This window comes from Pagrus pagrus (genome assembly GCF_965226575.1).
Source record: "Pagrus pagrus genome assembly, chromosome: 2".
NCBI lineage: Eukaryota > Metazoa > Chordata > Actinopteri > Spariformes > Sparidae > Pagrus > Pagrus pagrus.
The window spans coordinates 12,944,806-12,970,107 of NC_140186.1; the positions used below are offsets into that span (position 1 = coordinate 12,944,806).

The 25,302-nt window shown below is 42.2% G+C and overlaps 1 protein-coding gene across 2 annotated transcripts in view; it reads right to left on the bottom strand.

Moving 5' to 3' along the window:
• The window catches only part of npnta (nephronectin a), a 57,225-nt gene that overhangs the window by 13,521 nt on the left and 18,402 nt on the right, over positions 1 to 25,302 (bottom strand). The window contains exons 3-8 of one of the 2 annotated variants that reach the window (XM_084364573.1): positions 20,643 to 20,735; positions 14,118 to 14,213; positions 7,591 to 7,710; positions 6,213 to 6,332; positions 2,387 to 2,521; positions 778 to 900 (exon numbers count right to left, since the gene is read on the bottom strand). In XM_084364573.1, the coding sequence (XP_084220699.1) occupies positions 778 to 900; positions 2,387 to 2,521; positions 6,213 to 6,332; positions 7,591 to 7,710; positions 14,118 to 14,213; positions 20,643 to 20,735 (687 nt within the window). The remainder of the gene's footprint in view (positions 1 to 777; positions 901 to 2,386; positions 2,522 to 6,212; positions 6,333 to 7,590; positions 7,711 to 14,117; positions 14,214 to 20,642; positions 20,736 to 25,302) is intronic. The other variant, XM_084364574.1, reaches the window with a different exon arrangement.

A 25,302-nucleotide genomic window follows, 5' to 3' on the forward strand; every position in this document is an offset into this window, starting at 1 on the left:
CTCGCTCTGCTGATGTCATCAAAGTAACACCTCCTTCTCCTTTGTTCCTCCACACATTCTTCACAGCAGGAGCAAAGACGGAGATGGTGTGCGTGTGTGATGGGGGTTCGCGAGGGTTTCACGAGTGAGGAATGAGAGTGGACAAAGGCAAGTAGTTTGAACTCGGTTATTGCCTTCTCAGGTTGCAGGCGACTTTGATATGCGACACACAAATAGGATATTGCAACTCGACTCCCCGAGCACTTGTGGCACACACCCCTCGGGCAGGTGACAGGGTGAAGTATCTGCAGCGCTCTTCGCCCGGAGGCATCCGCTCTGCTCCACGGACTGTTACACCGGTTGTGTCTGTTAGATGATTAAATAACTGTGGAGAATAAATGACTTCTTGTCCACTGAGCTGCAGTAAAAAAAAAATAAAAAAAAACTGCAGACGCTAAGACTAATGAACTGTGTGTCAGGAAGCAAAACGACCAGGAAAGGAAATATTTCACATTTAATGATGACTCCTCTTTTTGGCTTATTGAAATGGCCTGATGTCAAAAATGGGAGTCAGGGCTCAGTCTGGGAACACGTGATAAGGGAGCGGGGTGATTTAAGAAATGACTGACGGCCATTACAAAGAAAGGAATTTCAGAGCAGACTCTGCTTCCTCCCTCTCTTTAGCTTTCCTGCTTTTTTGAGAAAAACACAGGCGGAGAAAACCAAAAAATGTGAGGCCCCGTTCCCTCTTTGCAGAAGTCAGCATCGGGGCCAGGGGTTATTGTTCTCAATTCTTACGTTTGCAGTCGTGGCCCATCCCCCTGTAGCCGTCTTTGCATTTGCACTTGTACGAGCCCGGCGTGTTGTAGCAGGTGGCGAAGCCGCTGCAGTGGCTCTGACCTAAAGAGCACTCATCCACATCTGAAAGAAGCAAAACAACATTCAGCTGCTCAGCGCAAGTGTGAAAAGCTCCAGACGTAACAGTAGGATATCAAAGGCTAATTGCTCCACATCCACTTCAAAGTGTATGTCATATGTGCTGTTAGCGAAAGAGTTTAAGTGAATAGAAGTGATCCATCTGAGTAAAAATCATCGCGAGAGGGATTTTAAGCACTTAAGAAGCAACAGCCAAACGAGTAACCAACTCCAACTTTTGATCTTTTGTTCTAAAAAAGTTCATGAACGCATAAATAAACATTGGAGATGGTGTGTTTTCTCAAGGAGACCACGTGGATTCATAAGGAATATTGATGAGATGGCAGGTATTCATCAGTCTGGTGTCTGTGACTGAGGGGCCCCACTGAGGCAACGTTTACAAGATGGAACAGAAACAGCAGTTTGGATTAGTTTCACAGCGGTCTGGTGATACTTCATTAAATCTTAAATATTCTCAAGTGGTTTCAGTTCCTCCTTTATTCTGTATTTTCTTTTTTAGCTTTTTACTTTGCACTTTTAACTTCAACTGACATATTTATTGATCTATTTTGATTTTAAAAACATTTTCAACATCCTAATCAGTTGCATGTTTGCATGTGATGTAGTCAGAGGAGGATCTTAAAAAGCTGTTGGCTCCAGTGGTGGAAAAAGAGTAAACATAGCAGTGTCTGAGTAAAAGATACTCATTTACAAGTACAATATATTATCATTTATGTTACTGGATTAGTATCACTGATGCATTAAGCAGGATTTGAATGTTGTAAAGCATCAAGGTAAAGCAAATAACTGCTGTATAAATGCTGGTTAGATTCATCTATAAAACATCATATTTTAAAGCTGGTCGTTCTGTAAGTAAAATCTTTAGTAACTACCCCTAAAGGAAAACTTAAAGACGGATAAAGTAGTTTAAAATGAAAAAGCTCAAGAAAGTTCAATCTCAAAATTGTACTAAAAGCGGCTCTGTGCAACTTCTGTGTTGTGCTGGAAGACTTTCTTCAGTTTATGTTGGCGGACTCCGTTTCATTTCATTATCATTAGCTTCTGTTGCTCTCTGTCAGCGGAGTGGAGGAGACGAGGCACTTGAACATTAGGTCACGTCCTTCGGACCGTCGCAGAATAACCAGAGGGACCTTTGGACTAAATCGTCTGTAATTTGATTTGTATGTGTTGTACAGATAACTTGAATTTCTTTTGGATTTAATTTCTGTGGATCTTCCAATCAACTTATATTAGACCTTCATGACTTGTATGAATAGGATGGATGATTAAAGTGAGCAGAAACAGTTGCAGTGAACATATGGGCACTGGACTAGACAGACCTGTAACATTGTGAACCTGTCCTTTAATGATGTAAGTGTTTGATGTAAAAAACAACAGCTGGATTACTAAAAAATGAATTATCTCAGCACATCTATGACCTTTTTTAAGTCGTATATGTAGAAGCCTCGCTGCAGAGACCTTGCCACAGTACCTATGCATTGGTATTTCCCGTTGATGTATTGCAGGTCAAAGCCTTCGTGGCACTTGCAGATGTAGCTCCCAAAGGTGTTAATACATTTCCTGAACCTGGGACACACTGCAATTCCTGCTGCACACTCATCCACATCTGCGAGACATTAAAAAAGATACAGGTTATTACACAGGCGAAGATATTCACATTAAAAAAAATAATGTATTCGTCTTTTTTTGTTTTTTTATTGCTTTTTAAAATCGTTTGCATATACACGCATTCAAAACAACACAACAAAATGAAAACTTCAAGGTTAAAAAGTCAACCTAATCCAGAACTAAACAAACATTTCTATTCATGCCGGACGACTTTTTCACCTTCCACAGTGGTTAGTATTCATTTATGAACAAAGCACATAATGTATTCTGTTCAGCGAGCAGAATACAACGCACACTACCTTGTTTCATTATTTAAAGACCTATTCTAAGTGTCTCTGTTGATCACCTTTGCAGGCATGTGGCCATTAATATTTAGACAGAAAGAGGCTCAAAGCATTTGCCTTAAAATCATTAATTTATTTGCTGCATAATGCAGCCGAGGCGGCGCGGCGCTGCAGGGACTGTTGTTTAAGAGGACCTTAACAACACAGAGACACCTGGACCAGCGAATTAAGTGGGCAGAGCTCTCTCATCCCTTAACAAGCACTGTTGAGATTCTCATCTGCAACACTCTTAATCCCAAACTGCAGCTTTAATGGCCAACAGCTCATTTATTCAGCGAGCTTCTGACAGTGCCGTGGTGAATTATTATGTTTTACATAAAACACTAACGCACACATAAATACAGTCATTGTCTCTTTACACAAATTATAATGTTGCACCAATGTCTGTTTTTATGAATGTTTACATCTGGCTTTGAGGAGTTCTGACTTCTTGAGCATTATATTCAAACCCATATTCACAGTTATACGCAGCACCTATCAGCCAATATCAAGCTCAGCAATTTTGTTTTAATTGACAACAATGTCATTTCCACGTGAGGCAGCACTGAAATATGAAGCTGTCTCCTACACAACTTCTGCAACAATACAAAAAACATCAATACGCTTTGTCATTAATCGGAGGGGTTGTGCGGCCGTTCTGTCACAGTGCAAAAACAAGTCAATACCTCCTTGTAGCGCATCATCAGACATCTCTCTCAAGGGATTTCTGGCCAGATCTGGTTTTTTTTTGTACACAGACATGACATGGCTCCTTTATGAGGAGTTCTGACATGATGGCAGTACAGAGACAGAGGTGAGAGCACCCTTTCTGAGACGTGTTACGGGGTGATCGTGCTAAATCACACTCGTCACAAGGACTATAAATGAGGACGACAAGATGTACTTTTTATTCTTTGACTGTATTTTTGAGACGTGCGAACAACACAAATAAAACTGGCACTGATTTTCTCGTCCCTCGCAACTTTTCCGGCTTCCTTCTAAATGATTCATTTTATGTACCACGTCTAGCAGGAGCAGTTTCTCTCTGGCTTGGCTTTATTTCTGTTATTAGTATTTATTCCCAAGTAATACATCCCTATTCATATGTTGTGACGATATTAAATGTATGTTTATTTTTGCATTTGTAGTTATAACTGTAAATTCTTTAAAACATGAATGAACCATGGGGGAGATGTAGTGTAAATCCTTGTTTCTGTTCCCGCTCAGTTTGAGCTGTCCATCATACATGCATTATTAGCAATGGGAGACAGAGCGAATACGTGTAGGCTGGGAATGTAATGTGCCCGTACCTTTAGACTTTGCTGTCGGAGTAAGTTGCTTGATTAAGAGTCTTATTCCTAACACTCAGCAAAGTAGTTTATAACTCCTAAGCTGGATCTTTACAGCGTTTGTCAGCATGATTTCTACAAGTTTGACAGATATGGGGACGCTTTTAAAGCGACTACAAAAATGTGTTGACACATTTGATTTCACAGCCTGAAAAAGGAAAACTCTGCATCTATGCAAACTCTCCTATCCGAAGCTCCTGTTTCTGGAAGGAGTCACCTCCATAAATATGATTAGAAACGCCCCATAAAACTCTCCATAAAACAGCGGCATCCAGAGGGGTCCGGAAACATTCCATTAAGCCGTCGTAACACCTGTTGCTGGCAACATTTCCTTCCCCTCCTCCATCATCTTTCATGATGGATGTCTGTCCTGTTTAAGAAAACCGCCCCCCATTAGCCAGCCTGCAGTTAAGTGGGACTATGAGGGAGCATGAACAGTCCAGTCTGGAACAGCCTGCATTTAAACCTGACACATGTTAACTGCCTCAGCTGCAGGCTACAGCTCAAGTCGGCCCGACTACCCGGTTTTGTCCCAGGTACTTTTCTCCACTTTGGTTTTCACTGCAGATAGTTCCCCCTCAACATGGGCGGGACCCTCAGCTGATCGTCACAGCGTTTCCACATGTGGAAATGTTAATTTCTCATGGGGCAATTCATTCATATGTGAAGAAAGCCAATCACCGGTGAAAATGTCCAGATCACATGTGCCATCGTTCTATTTTCACGTTAAAAGTTGAGCTCACATGTGAAAATGTGTGGAAATGTGGAATTCCAACCCAATCGCCAGAATAAATGTTAGCTGAGTAAATTTCTGCAAAACCACAGCTAAGTTAAAGCTGAACATTCTTTACGTCGCAGCTTTACATTTGTTTTGGTCGGATTTTCTATTCTTCTTGCCGCAACGCTGTGCTTAAGCTTTGATTAGGTTTGGGCACAAAAACCACTCGGTTAGGGTTAGGAACACATCATGGTTTTGGCTAAAAAATAACTGTTTTGGTCACCACGATCACAGATGAAGATAGTCCGACTTCCAGTGAAAAATAACTGTTTTTGGATGCCACAAAAACGGCTGGAAATGTCCCCTGGTGCCCTAAAAAATATCCAATGATATGACTCAAACTGCAGTCGGCCATCTTGCAGCCTTGTTGGCTTGTAATAACACCTCCTCCATCCCCTCCAGCTCCTGATGTGAAAGGTGGCTAATAAGCATAAATGAAGAAACTTAACTTATATCCTGCCAACTGGGCTAGGAATTCACATATGAAGACTTGATGTGCCATGTTTTGTTTCCACATGGGGAAATCCTACATGTGAAAAAAGCCAATTGCTTGTGAAAATGTCCTGTTCACATGTAACATTATTTCCTTTCCCTTTGTGAAATGCAAACACAATGAGCAGTGTTTTCACGTCACCTTTTAGTATCGGCTCTGCTCGCCTGAAACCTTAACCGAGGTTTTACCAAAAAAAGTAGCAGGTACTATCTACAATGGGAAAAAAGGGCGAGTAGAGTCGAGTTGAGCCATATCATTGGAAGTGGGAGAACGACTTTATTCATCTGAGGAGCTGTGCCACGTAATGAAAGAAGGAGGGGAGGATAAGAGCAGGGTTAGGGGTGGGCCTCCCCGATCACATTTCTGCTGTAAAAGCAGCATGAAGTATGTAGAAATAAAGTCACCATTTGGTTGGCAAGGACTGTAAAATTACTGGGGACCTTGATCAAAGCAAAAAAAAGGCCTATCGGTAAATATTTTGGATGAATTTCAGCTTCGCTTGCTGAGGGGTTTTGTCTGAGTTCCCAAATTGCATTTTCACTGCCAAGTTTTCTTTCTTGCTCTGCCAAAGCAGTTGCATTAGATTATCACTCAGCAAATTCAAAGGCTGAGAAGAACACATAAAAAATAAATAAAACCTTCTTGTTTGTGCTTTACACAAGTTGCTCATAAGGGAGTGGTAACATAAGGCTCAGTTGTCAGGGCTTGTGGCAGCAATATATTTATATATAAAGACAGGGACGTACCCACACAGGTTCTTCCATCCGGAGCCAGCTGCAGCCCCGGCGACGGACACTGACATCGGACCTCTCCTTTCAGCACCTCGCAGCCATACTGGCAGTTGGCCATGCCACAAGTGCGAGCATCTGATGGACACAAGGAGAAAACATCAAGGGAGAGAAAAGTTTACACTGCTCTTATTCTCACTTTATTTCCTCCTCTCATCCACTCTTATACTCCAGCCAGTGTCTGAGAGCCACTCGCCTGCCTTCTCTGATATTAGCCGAGTTGACCCTGAGGTGCAGACAACGGAGCGGCACACACTCTGCCATTATTAGATTCCTGTGCCGCGTGGTCGCTCTGTGCTTACACCTTAGCCCACGCGATCCTCCCTCACCCACTCTCATCCTATCCTACAACCACAGACTCATAATCCATCTCCACCCTATCAAAGCACCTCTGTTGTTGAGCCACGCCGGGCAGATCAAGACCCTCCAAAATAATAATATAATGGAACAGATTTCGTTCAGCCTCTCTCAAGAACTTCACAGCCTAAAGAGGAAATTAAAAGTGAGGCTCATGCTGCCGCTGCTACTTCAGCCCGCCGCGGGCCCCCTGGAGTACAGTTTGATGACTGAGGCAGGCCGGGCTGATTAAATGCTACAGTGATCTATTGATCAAAGCGGGAGCGGGAGGGGAAAAAAAGAGAGGAGCGGCAAGGTGTTTAACACTATCATGCTATCATCACACAACAACACGGAGAAACAGTTTGAGGTTGCCTGAAGTGGTGAGCAATTCAGACTTTAAAAGGGCTGAAAATGAATTCTCCGCTGATAAAAAAGGAACTAATTAAAACGAAGTACCGTGAGTCAAGCAGAAAATAGTTATCAGATGGGAAACAGAACTTACAGGGAGACATGTAGAGGCATCTACTCCCATTCTTTCAAATACCTTCGGGCAAACCAATAAGAACTGTACATTCACTTGAGGCTCTAAAGATTAGGTTTTCTTTCTGACGTTTTTCATTTTAAGCCCTCTTAGGGCTCTACGCGGGGGTTCTTCAGACTGTAGGGCTGCTATAATGAAGCAGATCAACACAGGGCTTTAATCAAAACAGTCTATCAAAGGACTGCGAGGCTGCTGTCAGAGGTACTCACACGAGTGGGGAAACGTATTTTATAATAGAGAGCATATGTCATAAGCAGTGCCTCGCGCAGGCTTTTAGATGAATACATTTGTAATGAAGCGAAGGAAGGCTTCACAGCAGCACATCCAGGCTACAAAGCAGAGGGGAGATTATGGAAAAAAGGCACACGAGGGAGAAAATAGGTAACAACAATACAAACAGTATGAGCAATCACAGAGAAGTGCGTGTGTGTGTGTGTGTGCGAGAGGCAGACTCACTTCCACAGGTCCCGTCAGGCATCAGCATGTAGCCGTTGAGGCAGTAGCACTTGTAACTCCCATATGTGTTCATGCACCTGTGTTTACAAGGCCTCGGCTTCAGCCCACACTCATTCAGGTCTGCAGACAGAGAGAGGCGGCATAAGTGGACTGAAGGACAGAGAGACAGACTCCTGCACAGAGGTGAAATTAGTCAGAGGGCAAAGGTGAAGAGGTCAGTCGTGTCAAACCTCGCCCATCCATTTATGTGTGGGCTGGAGCTGTCCGTGCGTGTGTTAATGTGTGTGTTTTGGCGAGGGGTGGGGGCCGTCTTCGAGGAAGTGCCGTGTTCTGACAAGCCTGCAACTTCCCTCTTTGATGGTTTTAACAGGAAGCCAGTGTCAACTGTCAACCTGCCCATTACCTGCTAGTGATAAAAGATGCTATTATACCCTCTGACTCACCACCGGCTCATGTGGTTGCCTGGCTGCTCCGTCCAGGCCTCTTTGATAGACACGTATAATTCCTGTGATTTTATGCAGGCATAAAAAGTAAAAGAAATCTCACCCACAACAGCCCATGAAAATCTTATGATGCCGCCTGACTTCGGCGCAGTGAAAGGAATATGCCCCGCACTCAACACCTGCCAAGTGCTTATGCAAATTCAAAGTCATTCCACCTTCCTTACAGCAGACATTTTGACTAGTCTAACACAAGTGTAACTAAGAACATTAATGAAGTCTGCTTTACATGTATACATTTCAGTTGCACCCATGTTGCCTCGTTGCCTTGTTGACGCACCTAAACAGAGCAGAGACAGCATTAATGTTATTAGTTACACCTGTGTGCTTCCTGCTATGAAAAGTCAAAAGTACGTGAAGGGTTTACAGCAGGTAAATGAAATAAATATATTCACGTTTGTTTCCTCTCACTGCAGATTCCACTGAAATCTTATTTCAAGGAACGTAACTAAGGTAAAGTGACATTTAAACGGCAGCAAACCAACCAGCCAAGAGACATTTTGACATCTCATAGCAGGAAACACACAGGTGAGACTAATAACATGAATCAGGTCTTCATTCCACTTAGGTATTTCAGTTTCAAGGCTCTGGTGTGTCCCCGGGATGACCTACTGATACTGCTAACTGGAACAGACACCATCAATGTGATTAGTTGCACCTGCACCTGAACTTCGTGCGATGATAAGTCAAAGTGTCCTTCATTAAAAAGGCTGAAATAAACACTGAACATTTAGTTTGAAGAATGGAAGCGGAGGTTGTTTTAAAAAATAAAAGTGGTAGGAAATCGACCTATAAGAGCTCCATATTTGGAAAGGTCAAGCTTCAACGTACAGGAGTAACTATAAACATTAAAGCTACTGTAGCTAACTTCCTGTTTGCAGTAACCAATCCCCTCCCTCCACAGCAGACAGGGCCGCCCCTTTATGGAGTTCTCTGTCCTGATTGGATAAAGTGGGCAGGGATACCAGACGTTTCTTTCCTCTTTTACTGCATGAGCAGAGGGAGGAGAGACATGGGTTACTGACCAAAAACAGTGATTACTGTTGGAGTATGGAGCATCACTTGCAGCAGCTTCATATATATATATCCATATTCCATTAAAGGATAAGTTCACCTAAAAAATGAAAATCATCTGGTGTTATCCGAGTCTCTGGAAGCCTTTATCTACACCCTTTTTAAAGCCAACATCATCACTTTAGCTTAAGCTGTTAGCATGCACCCCGTCTGACCCACGTACAAGCTCTACCGCACATCGAGGGTGTAAAACAAAAAAACAAGCGTCCATCTACTTCAGTTGTTTAGATGGAGCTCCAGAAATGATTGGTGAATACAAAACTTCACGCGACTCTCAATCAGCATGGGGGTGAGCAGATAATGACTGTATTTTCATTTTTGGGTGAACTTATCCTTTAAATGTTGCAGTTTAGTTGTGTGCATGCTGGCTCCCTGGCATACCAAACTGGAACAGAGCTATCATCATTACAGTTATTAGTTACACCGGTAGGTTTACTGTAACGACAAATCCAAATGTCCACTGTGTGATTTATTTTGCAATGGGAGTTAGTTACCTACAGTATACTGCCTTTTTTTTTTCTCCGTGCAGTTACATTCAGGAACATTACCATGAGCCCGAGAGACCGGTGGGTTTAATGCCACTTCAGAGAAGGACAGACTTTGTTGTGTGAGCAAGGTGAAATAGAGAACGAGTTTCTTCCTGTGTTGGGATGTGCTTTTGACTAAAATGTCCTCCATTTATGCTGATTTCTTTTGGCTGGATGATTCTGAAAAAAAAACTGAGTTGTGCTTCAGGAAGGGAAGATGTTGTTTGGCAGGCCTGGAAGAGAAGGCAGAATGTGTCTTTTTAAGACAAAGCTGCTAAATAAGCTGCGATTGTGTAATGAATGTTGAATGTTAACCGTTGTTAACCAGTATTTATATGTGACTGGTTACACCTCTGTCTTTTCCCACCACGGCAAGTCAAAATCTGCCGCGAATAAGATCAATTGCATTCTAGACGCACGTCCCTCTTAATAGAATATTGATTACGCTGCCATTAGTTGCGGTGGAGAGTAACTAATTACTCTCATTACTGAAAGTGAGAACCTTTGTTGTGTACTTGTTCTCTTTGAGCACAATCAAATAATTTATTCAGGCAGATTCTTGATTCTCTCTGCAGCAAGACAAGGATTATAGTGTTGCCTGCAGTTATATGCAGCTCTGACACAGAGGAGGATTTTTCATTTCTTTTTCCTCCTGGTGCAATGTTCAAGATTAACTTTTCCCACAAAGAAAATAGTGTCCCTGCTCTTGCAGAGCGGCACTGAATTGAAGAGGGACTGGATGGCGGGGCATAGTGTTCATACTGAATTGGTTATGGTTACCAGATCATCTTCTTCCTGGCCCCGACGCTTGCTCACAGCCATTTTCTTAAAAGAAGGTCTCTCGAGTCTGTTTCAAAGTGCATTCTCACTTCTCGCTCTTACTTTTACTAATATTTGGAAAAGTAACAGCACTCATATAACACACGTCGAGCCAGATTCAGTGAGAAACAATTAACGTTCAGATCTCGGATAAACTCTGATACTGTTCAGTGTGAAAGTTGACATATAATTGAGCTTAATTTTGTTTCAGTAGCTTTAGTGCAGAAAGGTCCAAAGTTAAGAGTGTTTAGTGTTTAGTGTTTTGGGGCTTTAACACTCATGGATGTTGATGGAAACGACAGGTAATGATGAGAGTGAATATTTAGGTGTATGTCACATATTTCTTCCCCATGTCACTAAAACAGTTTCTCATCTATATATATGGGGTCCCTCGGGAGTCCCAGGCCCAAAAGGGGAAAATCCAACTTGAAACTACACAAGAATCACACTAGAATGACGACACACACTCCAAGAAATATAAATAACTTAAACTATGAATACCATCCCCTGTTCCTGGGATACAGTAGCAGCATCACATATAGATTTCACATGAGGGGTCAGTTTAATCTGTCGGCCACATTGTAAATGGTGCTGTTTTTAGCTCTGTGGACATATGCGAGGGGCATTCTCCGAGCGCCACATACCTCCTACATTTAACAGAGACCAAGGATTAATTTGGATGAACAGCACAGCAGATGCCCAGTTTGCACATCTATAGACCTCAACTTCTATTAATGGTAGCTTCTGGCCAGAACAGACGTGACTGGCCATCTGCTTGTTGAATCCTACCAACAGGCCAAGTGCCACCAGGCTTGAAGTCCTCTTCCATAACTATAAATTCCTCTGAATGAGTAGGGGTCAGTTTGTGAATGTTGTTTACACGTGAGGGTCACTCAAATGAAATATTTATGACTTTCACTAAATACAAGAGAAGGATAACAGGGAGCGGACATTTAGGATTGTTAAACATCACAATATTTTTATGTATACGTCTCAATCATCTAAAATGCATGTAAGATGCTTTCATATCTTATTAACAACTACACTGTCAATAATGTTGGAGACTTACATGTAATTTACCTGTTGGGCCATGGACTGAAGAAAATACTATAGATCGTTGACCACCGCAGTTATGGCTAGAAATTAGAGCCCTACCATTTTAGTGTTGGTTGATATTATCGGCTGATTTTGGCCTTCACTGATATGGATATCAGCATGTATGTAGCCTGATATGAAAACGTTCTTTTTAGAGATTAAAATGCAGAAAAAGATCATTGGGATCATTTGCAATCAGGATATTCCTAGTGAAGTGTGCCCTTTCAGAACATGTGTCATTTTATTGTTAAAGTTTATTGTTAAACTGTCAAATATCCTGACTCTGTTATATATTTTTGTCACAGGTGTTGGCAAAAATGTGTTTATCGGCCAAAGAATATCGATATAGGAACTTTTTCTTCCCAATATTGGTGTTGGCACTGCCCAAAAAATTGATTATCGGTTGGGCCCTACTCAAGATGACAACAGAAATTTGACTATTACGCAAATCTCTGCAATTAAAAATCAACTGCCAGTTGTGTAACTGGAAGTGAAGGTGGTTCCATCTAAAGATAAAACCCTTCCCCAGTTGTTGTTAGTTGTACTAACATTAAGACAATATTTTGTTTTGTTTTGAGAAATGTTTAAATATGCAAATGAGGCATTATCTAATTAAAAATTGCACTTGTTTGCATGCATTTCTGAACTAAAACTAGTCGGAAAGAAGAAATGAAATGCAAAATTGACCAGAGCATTAAAAATTGGGGTTTCAACTGTAGTGTCTCCCCCTTTAAAGAAACCTAAAGCCATATATATAAAGTCCATATAGCTATGCAATGCGATTTGAGCTGGATCTAGTCTCCTCCTTTTGTCTTTGATGTTTGTGTTCCCTGTCTGTTGTCTGTAGCTGGTGTGCCATCTTCGCCATGTTTAGTCGGAAAAAAAGAGATTTCAATCTCAAGGGACTTCTTGGTTGAATAAAGGTAAAATCAGGAATAAATAAATGAATAAAAGCGTGTGCGTGTTTGCCAATTCAAACTAAACCAACAAGCGACACATTTTTTCCTGTCTGCATTTGTGCTTCCAAAAAGAGCTTCTCTCAGTAGGCGGAAAAACGCAGGAGCAATATTTTGCCAAAAAGAACTGAATTTGCTCTGCACACACATAACTCGTCTCGCTGCCCGCTGCAAATTGCAATGCGACTGCGTTTGCGCTACTGTTGGCGTGCACCACATGAATATAGAGGCCAATGTTTATTTCAAAGCCTTTTTTACAAGCCTGTGGAAAAATGACTTTCTCTCTGAACTCACACTAATGCTTCTTAATTCTTTATCAAAAGAAGCTAAGTCAAAATGATTTGCCCTGTCCTTGTCAAACAGAAGGCTTAGCTCTGTTCATTTCCAGCTAAATTCCAAACACTTTCTTTCTCCCACAAGATAGCGTCCACGACACTCACACCTGCACACACACACACACACACACACACACACACACACACAGAGACAGACTTCCTCACTCTTCACTTTTTTAATTAGCGGTGTCAGCTCTGTTTTCCTCCCTGCTTTTCACAGTAAACAACTGGCATTCTCATTACAGCGATTAGAGAGAACCATAGCAACACTGTCCGTTCAGTCAGCGCGGCGGAGAAAACGGGTCTCCACTTGCCCGTTTGCACTGGAAAAGAAAAACAGCTTAAAAATGTAAATGAGGGATTATTGAAATGGTCACATTCTCAGACAAGAGGCAGCTCCGTGAGCATCAGCACATGCCAGACACAAGGCGCAGCCAGGGCCTCCTCTATGTGGAAAAAATAGACAAGACGGAGAGAGAGAGAGGACACAAAAGACCAGACTGGGATAGGACACAGAGAGATAACAGACATGACCGCTGAGTGACAGTTCGACATGGCCCCAGGACTGCAGAAACCTGGGTGATAGCAGAGGTGGAGAGCACCCCTGGGCTGTTCACTGTACGGTAAATGAACTGCTAAGACACATCTGAAGTGATGCAAAGCAGAGTGATTTATTGGGTCAGCTCCGCTGAGGTATGCTATGCTACATTCCCGACACGCCTCTATCACTGACAGAGAGATTAGCCGGGGCTCTTTCTTGGGGATATGCTCATCTCTAAAGAAGATAACACTCAGAACTTAGCGGGGATGGAGGAGTCATGACTGCTGACTCCATGTCGATGATGGCCCTTAAAGCGGAAGGAGGAGATGTTTGTTCCAGGTGCTCGAAGAACTGGAGAGGAAAATGAGAGCGAAGATAGAGGCAGAGAATAAGGGGAAAAAAACATAATGGCTCTGACTTATTTTTAGAGAACGGAAGAAAGGGAGGCAGATGTAGAGTGCTAAAGACTGTGACATGCTCGGCACTCATGCTGGCATTTCTACTGAAAAGCTGCTCTTGGGTGGTGTCTCTCCGGCTAGGGGAGGACAGGAAGCAGTAGGGAAATAGTCGAGAGTGACATTCACTCCCCCTCAGTCGGCACAGTGCAGCACCATGCATGTTGCTGAGATGGGGGAGAAGAGAAGCTGCTGTGTGGGGAGAGGTTGATCGACGAATCTCACCCTCCATCACTACTCTCGCTGGCTGATGGTCCACGGGAAGAAAGATAGGAAGGTGACTGTCCCACACTGGTGGGGTTAAATAGTCCGGCTCTTCTTCTTTAGACAAAAGGAAACGGGTTAGAGGGCACAGGGGGGGAGAAAGGGGGTTTGGTTGAAGGTGAAGTGTTGAGAAAGAGTGAAGGACAGAAGGAGATGAGAGAGAGAGAGAGAGAGAGCAGAGAGATGTAGTGAGAACGAAAAGAATGGATTAGAACACCTCTGACCACACCGCATTCCTGGAAAGTAAAGAGGAACATTATGCAGCAAAGAGGATTACACTTGTGGGAATTGGACATGAGCTGAAAAAAAAAAAAAAAATTCTAGGGCACATGGGAGAAACAGTGAAATCGTCCCTCTTCTCTCTTCTGCATTCCTTTTTTGTCATGAGGGTGAAATTGGATCTGAGAGAATTACAGTATCACACAGATTCAGAGGATTCCTTCTCAATTTGTATCGGGAGGTTCAAAGGTAGACAGGAGTTACCGTTTAAAGAGGCTCGACTACAAACACTTCAGCCTCTTGAATTTCAGCCCCTCTCCCCTTTCTGTCCATCCGTCTATCTATCCGTCGTTGCAACCTTTCCTCCGGCAGTGAGCTAACAATACCTATTGTTAAGTGACAGGAAGCTGATACGGCTACCTCTGACTGTTTTGCGCGCTTTGAAAATGTCAAGCTTTGCCCTGTCGAGGGACGCAGTAACGTTTCCAACGCAGAAACGCTTGTCTTAGCCCTTATCTGCAAATAAGCCCCGTGGATGGGTATTGGTTCCAGACATTTTAGTAGCTGAGAACAATAACTCACTGAGACAATCATCTAACTAGTGCAGCATCCTAAGAGTTGCCTTTCTTCCAATTCAGATGTGTGAAGGCATGCAAAAGAAATATAAAAGCATCCACATCTTGCTGGTTTCTTTCCTGAATCTCAATCGTGACCCTTCCATTAGCTCACAGTTGAGTGGGGGTGGGACTGTAGGCAGGTAAGTAAACAGTCCACGCAGAAAGCAAATGAGGAACATATCCGTCTCCTGGGACCAAAACAGCCTCAGAACTTTAGAAGAAATAAAACCTGTAAAAATCTAAGCAAATGCGATACAAAAGCCCTGCAGCAGCTTTTGTGAAGATTATATTGTTGAGTTTGTTTTTTATGGTGGACGAAAGTGTTGCTCAACTTCATCTTTGTCGTTTTTGAGGCCGTAGTTAGTGGTGGAGCTGTACTGGACTGCTTTATATCATAAGGTGTTTCCAATATTGCCAATCCACTTTTACATGCATATACTGGACGATACATTTTTAAATTGTGCTGACAAAAACTAAACTTAAACACATCAGATTGGAAGACAAAGACAGAATCTGTCCTCACAGAGACAAACTCTGTTTATTCTAATGGGATCTAAGACTAATGCTGATGGGGCTAACAAGTTTACCACATTACAACCGAAGCAGAAGCATGAAACAGAAAACAGCTTAATCCTAGAGTACAGTTGTGTTGACTTGTTCATTTGACGGGGCACGTTTACTGCTCAGTGATGAATAACCTCAAAGACGCTGCGGGAGGTTGATGACATTATTGATCTGATTCGTACAAACACTGAGCCAGGTGCTGAGATTATAATGTTGCTTCAAAATCTCTTAAATCTTTCTGGTCTGTAGCCAAGTGACACCTTCCTGCCATTCTCCACGTATTTTCATTGAGTCAGTAATGTAGTCATGCTGCTGAAGGCAAGCACCTGGTTTGACTCATACTATACTGTTTTATTTTGTAACATATTGGTTCTTTTTATACGTTTTTTCAACCTTAAGGGCAACACTTTCTATGAAGAACACATCTATAGTGCGTAATGGGGGAATAAATAATGTACTAGAATGCTTCCTGAACACACATAATGCTTTCTGGGGCACTATAATATGTGTAATTCTCTGTGATTTCCAGTTTCCACATAATAATCACTCATGATGCAGCAGTGACCCTTTGAAATGCACGGAAATGCGTTACCCTTTACTTCAAACCAACAATGAAACGTTTTGCGTTATCATACACCAATCTGGGGTAAAAAAAAAACACAAATACGTATTTCATTTTTTATTTTTACCAATGTAACCAGTCTGTAACAATTAGATGCAGCTCTTGATTGATTATCCTAGTAAGCTAGTAGAGTAACATATGTATATTACATAGTATTGTATCACTTCAAATGTGGCAGACGGTCAAGCTTTTTCTCTATTCCTCTAGAACAGTAGTAACAAATGTACTTTTAACAAACTTTCATCATTTATTGGGGATCACTGTCTCACATCTTTAATCCAAGTACCCGTGCTGAGTTGGTAACGGCAGCGATGCTAGATCGTGGAACACACATAAAGTATCCGTCGCTGGATTTGTCTATAAATGCAATATACTTTACAATGAAAACCTATGATACAGCATGGGCTACTCTGGTACACTATGAGTCAAAACATTACTGATATTGATTGTTGACGTGTGTGAGGGTGAGTGTAGGTCAATATAATGTATTATAAGCCCCATCAGCCAGCCAACAATGAGACACTTGTCCATTTCACATCACATCTATGATGTTTCAGAAAGCATTATGTGTTTGACTGTCGTCATAAAGCATTACGAACGCATCATAATACACTATAAATGTCCCCATAATGCACTATTGATGTAGTCTTCATACAGAGTGTTACCGTGGTAACTGTCTTGCTTACTCACCTTAATTTTTGTGACATTAAGATCAACATTAAAGGGAAGGTTAGGAGGCGGTAAGTTCTATCAGTTTTAATTCAGCTCCTTCTTCCTGCTTATAAAAGTCAGTTGAGGCCAAATATCACATCATACCCCTTTAATGAGCTTGTTATAAAAGAGAGCACTGCTAAAACAAACACAATTTGGAGTTATTAGATGAAATTTGAAGAAAAATACACAGCATGATGACATGCATGCGATACTTAAACCCCTCGCAGCTGTCTGACTGTTAGCGGCAGGCGGCCAGGAAGACAAACAGTGACATCGATCGAGGATCAATTTCTAAAGCAACAACCCTAAAGTGTCTGTCTACACCTCCGCCGAGCTAAATTCATTACAAGATTGGTGGCACTAATCTTACATTTTTGGAGACAGCTATGCAGCGCTGCCAAGTTAAAGCAGTGAAAAGGTCCAGATATGAGCGGACAGTCTAAAAACAGATATAGAAACCAATTGTACTTGAACTACAGTGCGAGGCTATAATACTTGAGGAGGTATTAATTATATAGTTGGCTGACAGACAAGAGGGGAAGAGAAGAAAGCAGCATCTGGAGGCACTTGGGCTGTATTGCCTCTGATGTCTCAGACGTCACTCCTCCAGCAAAATCTTTTAATAGTGTCTTAACAGCAGGTCAACTACTCGTAATTAAATCCACCTGCACAGAATAATCATCTTATTAAAATGATTGGATCAGCGGGGGGGAGTGTGCTGGCAAATTGTTAAACAGATTATCGCCATAATGAGTTTATTTGTGAAGCGAGAGCGCATTCATCTATCCTCAGCATGCTGCGTGACAGATACGATTCTCATCAGCACATAAGGTGAAGTGCTTTCTGATAATGATAGGGATTCTCAAAGTTATTATTCTTGACGGATGAGTGCCGGTTAAACAATGGTGAGCATAATCAGATTCATTCAAACGATATCCCGTTCAGGTATTGAATCATAGGAGAAGCTATGAAAGTGAAATAAACACTGAGGTGAGAGACATTTGGCAGGTGAAAAGAGCTGGCACTGAAAACAGACACGTCGCCTATGAAGGATAAATCTCTCAAACCAGAGCCGGCTCATGAAAGGTCGTCAGAGGAAACTGTGGCTTTGATTCTGAGCGTGATGAAATCAATACACAACAGTATTTGCCACACTTCTGTTTAGCGTAAACACTCGTGTTTCCTCTGTGGTTTGTTTTCGCTCCACGCAACCGGTGTTCCCGAGGTGTTTAACACTCTTGTCAATCGGAGCGCCTCCAGGGTCACACATCTGTCCACACCTCCCACTTAGAGAGAAGGAATGTGCGTCCATTTGTGTCAGCGTGCAAAATATCTCCCTGCACACGTAGGTTTATATATAAGTCAGCATTTGATATTTAAATGCTTGGTTACACCTATTAAGCGTGAAGCATCTTTCTTGGGGGACATTATCATGCACAACATTTAATTAGAATCAGGATCAGAAATACTTTATTGATCCCAGGGGGGGATTTGGTCTGTGTGTTCATTATACTACATTATATGACAAAAATATATAGCAGTTTATGTAAAAAAGAAAGTAAGAAATATGTACAAATATGTTCACCATACTACTATATATATATAACAACAGTGTGACTAATAATGCTTATGGATCATTAAGTTATTTAAAAGCTACAATTTAAAAGATTTGTAGCTTGTTCAACTCAAAAATCTAAGTTAATGTGAGTTGACTGAACTAAATTAAAACTCATATTTGACTCAAACAGGGGAAGGGACTGGTATCGGATGCTAATTTTCATCAAGGTTCACATTGTTTTCTGTATTGTATCAATAATGAATCCTGAAAGAATGGTCTCTTGAGAGTTTTAACTCTAAAGCAATGCATGTTGGGAAGTCTGCTAATGTGCTAATCACGTTTTATGTATTCTCAGCAGGACATTAATTTAACTCATTCAACGAATCATTTAATGTCAGGAGACTTGCGTTCATTAGCTCTCAAGTGGGCTGAAAATAACACATTTCTAAGTTTAATTAACTTTAAATTAATAAAACTTTGATATTGACAATTACAATGACCAAAAACCCCTTGATTCGAGACGAGAGGACCGGAAGTGCAAAAATGCTCATTTATTTCTGGGTTTTAGGACTAATTCGAGAGGCACTCTATTGGCCGCTACAAGCCTGAAAGGACCCTCTCTAATGCCAGTGCTTGTGCTACTGTAAAAACATGGCAGACTCAGTGGAAGAGGACCCGCTCCCTCTGTTGATATAAAAAGCTCATTCTAAGGTAACAAAAACACAATGATTCCAAGTTTCAGGTGATTACACACGAATGAAAACATACATTTGAATATTATATTCGATTTTTGACATAAGATCACCCGAAATCTGACACACTGGACCTTAAAGTCACCTTTTCACCAAAGTGACCTTTGACAGAATGGAGGCCAGGGAAGCAGCTCCGGGCGAACCACTTCCCTCCACAAGATAAATGTAGAGCCTCAGAGGACCGGGATATTAGAATTGCTTGGAAACATTGGCCACCTGGCACATCAATAGTAAACCTCAAATCAATGTTTAACGGAGGCTGCATTTAAATGAGAAAATCTAATCTATGGCTTTTGAATAATTAAATTGGTTTCCATAGCTTGCGCCAGCTCAAAGCAGAACCCAAGGTTATCTGCACCTAAATAGGCTGAAAGGGCAAGTCTGCCACTCAAAGCTGAGTAAAACGGGAAGCGCTGGAGCTTATTGGACAAATGGGGGGGGCTCGATGGACACTTGAAAGTACAGTTTCATCTTGAAAGGTCTCGGAATCACATTTGTCAGATAAGTCTGTCTGAACGGTCGGCAGCCGAGTCTATTGTAGTTGGATGTGTGACGCTGATCCTTTTTCCTCTCCGCCTTTGTTGCAGATTAAGACAAAGTACAGCTGTCTAGCCGGGCAGACAGGAGCCACCTATAGCCTCGAAAATGCAGGATGAGTCATTTGGAACATTCCGGAAAGGATTTCAACACCACCACCCCCCCACCCTCCTCCTCCTCCACCACCAACACCACCACCACCACCACCACCACCCCAACCCTTGTTTTTAATTACACACTATCCTATTCCTGTCTCAGGGCGTGAATTCCACAAGTAGTTTCAAGCTGCTTGGATCCACGTCAACTTAGGGTCTAACTAGGAAGCTTTAACGCTTTTCAACATGTCCGATCTGCCAAACATTCACACGCGCACGCGCACACACACACACACACACACACATCCTCACACACACAGGCTCGCACTTTCAATAGCAACGGTTGCACTGAGCCGAGCCAAGTTATCTCAGGTCAGTAATTGAGATGTTATCTTCACAGGAGAGGATGCACTCCCGGGATCATTCAACATGGCCTCACCACACATTTCCATTTGAGCTGAATCAGCTCTCTGTCTCTCTCTCTCTCTCCACCTCCTACCCTTGTGATTAAAGCGCCTTACTCCTGGAAAACCAGCTTCCGCCCCGCGGGGTAAGCTGCAACTTTAATACGCTGGTGTTTGTGTGGCGGAGATGTGGCCGCAATCAACAATGATTACGCTGCCATCGCTCAGGGGCGGGGGCACGACAGCCGGCCAGTGTGTCACTTTGGCTTTGCAGTCATGAGTGTTCAGGAGCACCATATATTCTGACTCGGTTTTATTTCTTTGTGGTGTTTGTTTTCATCCCAAAAAGTCACACGCAACTGCAAAGTAACAGCTGTGTCTACATGTTCCGGGCGGGAGCTCACCTTGATTGCAGGTCTTGCCGGTGAAGCCGGGGTGGCACTTGCATTTATTGGGTCCCACGCAGTCGCCGTGCTTGCAGCCAGGCTGACACAGAGCTAATCAAAAGGGGGTTCAAAGAGGAAGAGACAGATCAGTGCAACGCCCTGGAAGACAACTTGTGCAAGATGAGGATGACAAAGCACTTAATCCTACCGCTCCTTGACTTGGCTGCAAATGATCAGTTTACTCCATATCATTCATAAAGGAGATGTGTTTGTTTCTTTTCTCCTTGTGTGACAGAGCTATTTTCATTGACTAATGATAATGGAGCAGCCATCTTCAGCTAACCGCTATAGCTTTATTTTCCACTGGGTCTTGGGAAAGTTTTATTGTCCTTGCCGATAATAAATCATTTAATTTCTGCGCGAGATGAATGAGAAGTTTGACCTTTTGCCACCAAGCAAAGTTTTGATTCTCTCGGTTTTAAAAAAAGCAGCACTGATATTTACACGGGCAGCCAGCCAACGAGGATTACCTAGGCGAGTAATATTTTCCCCTTGGACCGAAGCTGAAACAATTAGAGCACCAAAACAGTAGATTATAATTAGCGCCTGAGTAAAGAGCAGCCCTGCAGATCGTACACAGTGCGTGGACGGTGATATTTTGAGCGTGTGTGTGCAGAGATGTGGTAGTCGCAGCAGCTGCACGGCTTCGCCGCCTCTCTGTGTTCTCTCTCAGCGAGCTGGAGGCTTGCCCTGCTTATCTGACTACGCTTACTGCAGCTTGCTGCTAAGCATGTCTGATACACTGGGCCTCAGCCAAGTGTTACTAATTTTCATTAAAAGCTTCATTAATTTTGTCATAATACAGTGCAATCAGAGGGCTTAATTATCACTGTTGGAAGAGGCAGGAGATACGTGTGCGTGCCTGTGTTTGAGAGTGAAAGAGACAGAGGGTGATTCCAGTGGAGAGTGCTTCCTGTGTGTCTGAAGAGGTTCGATGGTGTAGTCTTATTTGCAGAAACGCAGCTGTAGGGTTAACTTTATTGTCGTCTTAGCAATCCCTCAGATATTACCCCCACCATGGAGATTTGCTTTAGTTTTCTCTGTATAAATATTAGAGGGATATCTACGGAGGCCCCGAGAGCTCAACGCACGGCAACTTAAAGGTACTGTATGCTGTGCAGGATTTGTTGGTCGCTGTTTGTAAACGCACCATTTAAAGATGCAGTAAGCGATTGTCAAACATCAAACGCTTTGGGTTGGTGGGGTGCAGCACATGTGCGGTCAGATTGGTGAAAATGTTTTCTTAACTTTCTTGTGTTGTGTTTCTTTGTGCATTTTGGGCCACCATACTTAACTTCGGTTTAAATTTGGGGGAACGTTAGGGTTTAGGATGAAAGATGAACAGATGAGAGGACGTCCAGCACTGGATTTAAAAAATGAAAGGGGCTGTGTTGGTCTTGTTTCAGATACCAGTGAGATCCAACTTTTTTTGCTGGATGACCCTGTGTTTATTTGCCAGAGCTGTGCTCTGCATCCGGAAACTCACTGTGCCAACGCAGTGGAAAGAGGATGGACGGGGAACAGAGTTTGTTGTGTTGATGGCACCACAATAAAGCACTGAATATTTCTGCTTTTGCACCTAAATTGTGAGGTGAAGCCACATTTCTGTGTTCCTGGTTTCATCTACAACATGAGGCATTTATCTGGGTCTGAACACATTTTTTGTATAAAACTATTCCGCCATTTTAGTCTTTGCCAGGTTTTGTGCACACATTATTTGGCAGAACCTGCACTCCTTTACTATGAGAACTATTTTACACAAACTGCCACGAACTCCTGACCAAACTGTGCATTTGCGTCTATATTCATAAAATATACAGTATGCACATAGACATAGAATAATCCTGCTAAATCCTGTTTTGATGGCATTGGATATGTTTGCAATGAACTGTGCAGGAGGATATATTTATACTTTGAGTGCCTCCAATGATTTCTTATAAGAGCTAGAAATAAAGTGAAAGCTGCTTAAAAGCATTCTGAGGGACACCTAATAGAAGTGACGAAGAAAGGGTCGAAATTTCCATTCATACACATTCAGCTTGCAGAGCCGAGAAGAACAACTTCAAGTGCTCAGATTTCAGTCAGCAACATTGTTCGAGCTGAATTCAAAGGCGCTAAGGTATGTGATGAATCCTTTAACTGGAGTCGATAACATCTCCGGACTCACTCTATGTAATCAAATAGAAAGAACGCATTGTTGCCCTACTTGGACCGGCCTGTGATATGAGCCAGAGTGGTAACACACCGAGCAGTCACAATTACAAATTAAAAATGGCCCCGATTTTCTGGAGGGAAACAAAAAAGAGTTGTACTTTTGTGGAAGTGGAGGTTTATTAGACCTTGGTCTGGTCAGCAGATAAAATGAAAGCTTGTGATGTTGTTGGTTAGAGGGTAGTCAAGTGGAGTGCTTTTTGTTATTCTCCTACATGGGGGAGGATTTGATTAGTCGGATCAGAGGCGGCCATCAACAGGCTTTGCCTGTGAGGGTAATTTTAAGCCTCTTGGCCTGGCAGAGAGATCAGTGAAACGGCCAGCGTTCATTAACCACAGCAGAGGACACGCAGGACTAAAAATGGTCGGAGCAGCTGGAAGGCCAAACATAGCACGTATGACCCTCGTTCCATGAACGCCATCACAACATGCCGAGTGATGACACACTTTCACTCTGGTTTACATCAGCCAATCCTCAGGACAGCATACTGCTGCTACAGATGCACATTCTTTTGATTTATTGACTGTTCGCGATGCCAGATGGTAAACACAAAGGAAAGCATTATCTTTTAATCGATGCAGATATTGTTTATGATTTTTCATACTTGTGCAATGCAGTACTTCATCAAAGTAAGAGAAATCATTGTCGTTATGAATTAATCACAAGTTGCATCATCTTGCAATCAACTAAGTACAGTGATCACCTGAGGGTGCTTGTGATGATTGTGTCATTATTGGCTGATTTGCTGAATGTTTTTCTGATAAATTAATTAATGGCCTTTAAAATGCCAAGTATAAAAGATTGAAAGCCCTGCTGTCCTCAGAGACCAAGGTGACGCCTTAAAATTGCTTATTTGTTAGACCAGCCGTCCCAAACCCGACAGTATTCAGTTTACAATTACAACTCTACAAACTAATTTATTTTTACATAGGGTCCCAGCTTTTTTGTAACCATGTTTGTATATAAAACACAGAGAAGCAGAGACTTCTGGTCGTTTGAGATGCTGGAACCAGAGATTATTTGGCACTTTTGCTTGATAAATGAAAGATAATCTGTAATCAAAGTTGTTCCGTTGATTATTTAATCCTTTAATCGACGTAATGTCAGCACACATGCTACACAGATGAATAATCTCCTGGTGTCTGAACTTGTTTTATTTAGCGAAAATGTCACTGATCAACTGTTAATGTCGTGGTTAACAATTTATTTACATAATAAAATCTCCGCCCGACTAACCCGATCAAGATTTAGATTGAGTTATGTATGCAGAACTTCTCCAACCGCACTGAATAATCAATTTTTTTGTCTCTGCACCGTACAGACGGATATATTACTGATTGATTAATTAAAAAACATTATGGATTTCAGCTTCCAGGACCTCATTAGTATTCTCATTCGACTCGAGGGCCGGTTGAATCTTAATGAGACACTGAAGAACTTCAGCATAATTCATGTTTAACATGGCTTCAGGTGAAATCAGGTCTGCAGAGTGTAAGCTGTTTGCATAGATCTGAGGCTGGAGGGGGGGGAGAAGATGGCTGCTGCCAAAGGGTGTGAGGTGTTAGTGGTGGCTTGGCTCTATAAATAAGTGAGTGAGACCAGGATTCAGAGGATGTGCCCCCGGCAATACATGTCGAGCAAGATTATTTCAAGAAACATGTAGAGCTAACCTTGGGGCTGGCACCTTATCCTGGTTACTCTGTGAGTTAGGGCGAAGAGAGCTGCAAAACAAATAGCCAAACAAACAAACAAAGGTTGCAGGCAAAAAAAATAAAAAAAATTAACATGATGTTAGAGGGCAGAGCGTGGTGGTTTTGACAAAAAAAACATCCACACACGTGCACACACAGTCGGGAGTTCTGGAGCCACACATATTCCCAGCTGCCTTTAGGTAATCGTAGATTTTAAATGCAATTACAATTGAGTTTTAATCATTAAAACGATGTCCAATAAAAGCACAGTCTCCAGGGATATTCTCTTATTCCAGAAAATGTTAACTGCTTACTCCTTATCACTCACATCTAAATGGAAGTGAATAAAGCAGTTTCCCCTCACACGCTGTGTGAAACACTAATATTAATCTCTCTTAGCGCTGAGAGATGAAAACATCACGGCTCAGGTTCCTTTAATATAGAAACAAACGCTGCAGCCACCTGACTGTGAACAGATAACTGAGAAGACGTTTGATTTTCAAATCAGCCAATTTCAAAGTGCCTTTAAAGCCGAGATTGTGTCAAGCAATTCTGAACTTGTGCCTTTTATTTCTGAATATATTCGCTCTAATTTTTACGAGCACACCTCTTCACTTTGCTTTCGCCTTATTACCTCCAGCAGATGAATAGGCACACTTTTTGACGAGCCTTTACAGCCGAGCAAGCATGAAAAGAAAGTGGAGCAGACAAGGAA